Here is a 5049-nt window from a genome sequence, read left to right as displayed (position 1 = left end):
TATTTATCAAAAAACTACAAATCATGACAGTCTTTATTAAAAAAGGTACGCTTATTTTCTATAAAATGCACTGATAGGTGTACAGTACTTTCCATCCACAGTTGTCCTTCATTGTAAAATAAAGAACCCTAACCCTAACCCTAGCCTTCATTGTAGAACAAAGAACCCTAACCCTAGCCTTCATTGTAGAACAAAGAACCCTAAACCTAGCCTTCATTGAATAACAAAAGAGATGAAAATAAGTCCTTCATCAGAGCAGGGTTGTCCTGATCAGGACCCCTTGGTTTCTCTTCAGGCACCAGGTTAGACACCGCTCTGAGTTACTCTCCACTGGTGTGTGTCTGTGTGTGCATGTGTGTGTGTGTGTGCATGCATGTACTTCATGTGTGTCTAAACATGGGCACTCTTGGCGTGGTTAGTGGAGGGTGGAACAGGGTTGCCAGGCCCCTGTCCTTTCGAGTAGTAGAACCTGTCGTTGTCATGGTGATTGTAGTGTTGGGACGGTTCAGTAGAACAGCAGATGATCATGGCCCCTCCCAGGAGACAGAAGGCTGTGCCCACCCAGCCAGCGTACAGGCTGAACCCAAACGACATGAGTCCCTGGTCCTGGTGGGCTCCAATAGGAAACCATACTGTGGACACCCCCCCACACAGAGCTATACAGGAAGGAGAGAGAAAGATTAACGGTCACATTTAATACAGATAGAAGGTTCTACCTTTTTCGTCTACCCCTGTTGTATTCGGCGCATGTGACAAATACATTTTGATTTTGATTTGATTATAAACACGCCTGTATACTGAACAAAAATATAAACGCAACATGCAACGATTTTACTCAGTTACAGTTCATAGAAGGAAATCAGTCAATTGAAATAAATAAACTAGGCCTTCATCTATGGATTTCACATGACTGGGCAGGGGCACAGCCATGGGTGGGCCTGGGAGAGCATAGGCCCACCCACTTGGGAGCCAGGGGCACCCAATCAAAATGAGTTTTTCCCCACAAAAAGGCTATATTACAAGCAGAAATAATCCTCAATTTCATCAGCTGTCCGGGTGGCTGGTCTCAGACGATCCCGCAGGTGAAGAAGCCAGAGGTGTAGGTCCTGGGCTGGCGTGGTTACATGTGGTCTTTAGTTGTGAGGCCGGTTGGATGTACTGCCAAATTGTATAAAACGACATTGGAGCTGGCTTATATGGTAGTCAGCGGGCCGATTGCAGTCATGTCATTGGGCCAATTGCACGCTCCCTCACAAATTGAGACATCTGTGGCATTGTTATGGATGACAAATCTGCACATTTTAGAGTGGCCTTTTATTGTCCCCAGCACAAGGTGCACCGGTGTAATGATCATGCTGTTTAATCAGCTTCTTGACATGCCACACCTGTCAGTTGGATGGATTATCTTGGCAACAGAGAAATGCTCACTAACAGGGATGTAAACAGATTTGTGTACAAAATATTAGAGAAATAAGCTCATGAAAAATGGGACCAACACCTTACATGTTGTGTTTATATTTTTGTACAGTATACAGTATAATTTATAGGTGAATATAGTACTTATAGTAGTATATACAACATCGTACACGCACACACACACACACACACATACGATGGACATCATGTGGAACAGGGTGTTGGAAAACTGGACAGTGAAAAGCAGATCAAACACATTTTATATTGTGTCAAACAACAAATGGGAAAATATTCTCCAGCAGGAGGGAACAGGGTGTGGATGAGGTGGGTGGGGAGGAATGGTGGTCTGGGGGATGGGTTGAACTGTAGGGAATTGTGTGTATGAATGTGTGAGTGTGTGTCTGTGGGAGTTAGGGGAGGGAGGAAGGGGAGAGACGGATGGCTGGGAGGGGTGAGAGGGGGGGCTGGAAGGGGTGAGAGGGAGGATGGGAGGGCTAAGGGTCAAGGTTAGGCCTGGGGCTGTGGTTGTTATAAGTATGACCGTATGTTGTAATGTGTGTGCAAACATCTGTCTCTGTGCTCAACTGTGCATGTGTGTCTGTCTGACTGTCCATGTGTGTGTGTGTCCATGTGTGTGTGTTTGTGTGTCTGTCTGGCTGTGTGTGTGTCCGTGTGTGTGTGTTTGTGTGTGTGCGTGTCTGTCTGTCTGTCCATCCGTGTGTGTTTGTGTGTGTTTGTGTGTGTGTCTGTCTGTCTGTGTGTGTGCGTGTGTGTGTGTGTGCGTGTGCGTGTGCGTGCGTGTGTGTCCAGACTTACCCACTAGCAGTATGAGAACTCCCCCAAGTAGTGATCGTTTGTTCTTGGCTGACTGAGGCTCATCACCCAGAAAGATGCAGGGCATGGCTGTTAGGACCATCCCCACTGCAGGCAGCCCCAGGAGGGATCCAGTTATCATCAACGCCCTCGACGTCTGGATGTATGCTGTACACAGACACACAGAGATAAACGGTATGGCCTAAAATGTGCCATAGTAATCTTGGTTGATTCCAATAGGAAAGATATCCAGGCCTTGAGTTTGAGACTAGCTGTTGTAGACTATCGGTTTAGGCTCGGGACAAACAATACTGCTGTGAAATATTCCCGATATATCATAACCTCTTGGTACATATTATGTATTACTGTACAGTATATTATAGTAGAGTATAGTATTATACAGTAGAGTAATGTTCTGCTACCTTTAATATAGTATTATTATGTATTACTGTGCAGTATATTACAGTAGAGTATAGTATTATACAGTAGAGTAATGTTCTGCTACCTTTAATATAGTATTAATATGTATTACTGTATAGTATATTATAGTAGAGTATAGTATTATACAGTAGAGTAATGTTCTGCTACCTTTAATATAGTATTATTATGTATCACTGTACAGTATATTACATTAGAGTAATGTTCTGTTACCCGGTAGGTCCAATATCTGTGTCAGTGATATACAGTGATAGAGGGCGGTTGAAATGACACATTCAGCCCACAGGCCCTTGGCTCCTAACTCGTCCATCTTCTTGCAGGTGTTCATGCCGTATTTACATGTCACTACCCAGTCGTTGGTGGCCGTGGCGATAAGGATCCCGACCCAGCCGATACAACTCATCACAAAACCGCTGAGCTGGAGACAGCTGTTCGCCATGGCAATGAGAGGTAGGGTAGTCCTAGGGTAGAATAGTCTCCAAAAACTGTTTAGAAAAACGTTAAATGGTCCAGGCAGTCAGAGTGACTTAAGACGGTGAATTGGACAGTCCACAGCCCAAATAGTCCAAAAACAACTGATGATACTTGAAAGATACGTTGAAGCTTGTGTGAAAGTAGCCTCTGCTTGCCAGACTCACAACGCCTGTGGGACTATTGTGAAAGGAATTGTTATGATTTCAAAATAGTCCCGTGTTGTACAAACCCTGGTGAAAACTGTTCAATAGAAGAAAATTATAGCCAAATGCTGTGTGAAGTTAGTGTGAGTTTTCAATTAGAATATTCCTCAAGAAGTAATCCCAGAACTGTGTGTTTTCTCTCCTGGGTCTGTTGTGTAGTCCTGTCAGTTTGGAGAGTCTCCACTTCTCAAGAGAAGCTTCAGCACTTTTCCATTAGTTTTATAGTAGAGAAAGGTCTGAAAAAAACTACCTGGAAACTTCTAACCAATCGGAGGGATGGGGAGAAATAGAAAAAAATCTCTCTCTCTCTCTCTCTCTCTCTCTCTCTCTCTCTCTCAAAATGATTTGTAAAGTGTTACTGCCCTCTCCTGGCCATTGAAAATCACATCAGTTCAAGGTATGTCCACCGGGGGGCGACCTGGTGCTGCCTCTGGTAATTCAGGCTACCTTTATAGGCTCCTGCTCAGGAGTTAGGGAGACAGAGAGGAAGAGGGAGAAGAAGGAGAGAGAGTGGCAGGAAGAAGGAGGAGAAGAGAGAGGAAGATAGAGAATTATGATGTAGTAGGAGCAAGGCATCATGGGAATGGGAATATTATGGTAATGAGGATGATCAGAATTCCAGGATGACAGTGAAGGATGATGGGATTTCAGCTCTCCTGGTGTGTGTGTGTGTGTGCGCGCGTGTGTGTGTGTGCTTGCACGCGTGTGCGGTCTCTAAATCAGAGAGGAAAGGAGAAGGAGCGTAATGAAGTGACTCTTAGTCTTTCACTATGACAGCTCTGTTACTACAGCAGAGTGGCTGTCATCAGGAGGGCTGCTTTCTAGCAACACAGTCATTATGAAATGAAACATTACTGAAACTTATGTATGAAGGACAAGCAAGACATCCGTTAAATACTGTGAGTAATGAAATGTGCTGTGTGTTATAACTTGGCCAATGGTATGTGTCTGTATTTTTCCTATTCACCTTTTAAGGCTTGGAATCTACAGGTGTGGGTGTTGTTAGAGTTGTGGCTTATCAGAATAGGAGCCTTGTAACGTTTTACTTTCACCTTGACCTCGATGACATTAGACTTACTATCAATTAAATGACCAGGTTTTTCCCTTCAGAATAGGACTGTTTCTTGAACTGTTACCTTTCAAGGACAGAAGCCAGAGGAGGCTGGTAAAGACTGTGGATTATAGTTGTATTTAGGATTGAGCTAATAACAGCTATTTCATTCATATGGGGTTAAATCATTCCACAATGTAGCTAATACCTTTTATTCAAAACTAGAGCAACTGTCCTGATATTATTATTATGCAGCATATAGGCCTATGTAGGAAGTAAACGTTCCAACTGTCATCTCTCTCTCTCTCTCTCCTTCTATTCACTTACTCCCTCTATTAATATTCTGTTTCCTAACTGCTTAAATTAGCCCCCCTCACTCTCAGCTTTGTCGTTCAAACCTCCCATCGACCTTGTAAATAATCTCCTATCGCTTCTTTACATGATCTACCGCAGTAGAGAGGAGGAGAGGAAGAGGGAGAGAAAAGAGGAAGGAAAGGGGGAATGGGAAATTAGGAGAGGAGGAGGAAAGGCTGAGGTGGATTAAAATAAATACAAATATAGAGGGGGGAGAGGGGAAAGATTGAGAGAGAGAGAGAGGGGAATGTGAGGAGAGAGAGAGAGAGAGAGAGAGAGAGAGACAGAGAGACAGAGAGA

General features: G+C 43.9%; 1 protein-coding gene across 1 annotated transcript; it reads right to left on the bottom strand.

Moving 5' to 3' along the window:
• On the bottom strand, positions 1-3546 carry LOC115121338 (claudin-11-like). The gene is made up of 3 exons (XM_029650396.2): positions 2881-3546; positions 2233-2397; positions 1-656 (listed from the first exon to the last, which is right to left on the bottom strand). The coding sequence occupies exons 1-3, from the start codon at positions 3104-3106 to the stop codon at positions 391-393; spliced, it is 657 nt and encodes a 218-aa protein (XP_029506256.2). The 5' UTR covers positions 3107-3546; the 3' UTR covers positions 1-390.
• Between the last annotated feature and the right edge of the window lie 1503 nt (positions 3547-5049).

This window comes from Oncorhynchus nerka, linkage group LG2 (assembly GCF_034236695.1).
Source record: "Oncorhynchus nerka isolate Pitt River linkage group LG2, Oner_Uvic_2.0, whole genome shotgun sequence".
In the NCBI taxonomy this organism is placed as follows: Eukaryota; Metazoa; Chordata; class Actinopteri; order Salmoniformes; family Salmonidae; genus Oncorhynchus; species Oncorhynchus nerka.
This window is presented reverse-complemented; position numbering and strand designations above follow the sequence as displayed.

Coding starts and splice junctions, on each gene's coding strand:
- LOC115121338 (XM_029650396.2), bottom strand. CDS start 3,106: ATGGCGAACAGCTGTCTCCAGCTCAGCGGTTTTGTGATGAGTTGTATC. Junction 2,398..2,880: donor ACAGATATTGGACCTACCGG/GTAACAGAACAT, acceptor GTCTGTGTACAG/CATACATCCAGACGTCGAGG. Junction 657..2,232: donor AGTTCTCATACTGCTAGTGG/GTAAGTCTGGAC, acceptor CTTCCTGTATAG/CTCTGTGTGGGGGGGTGTCC.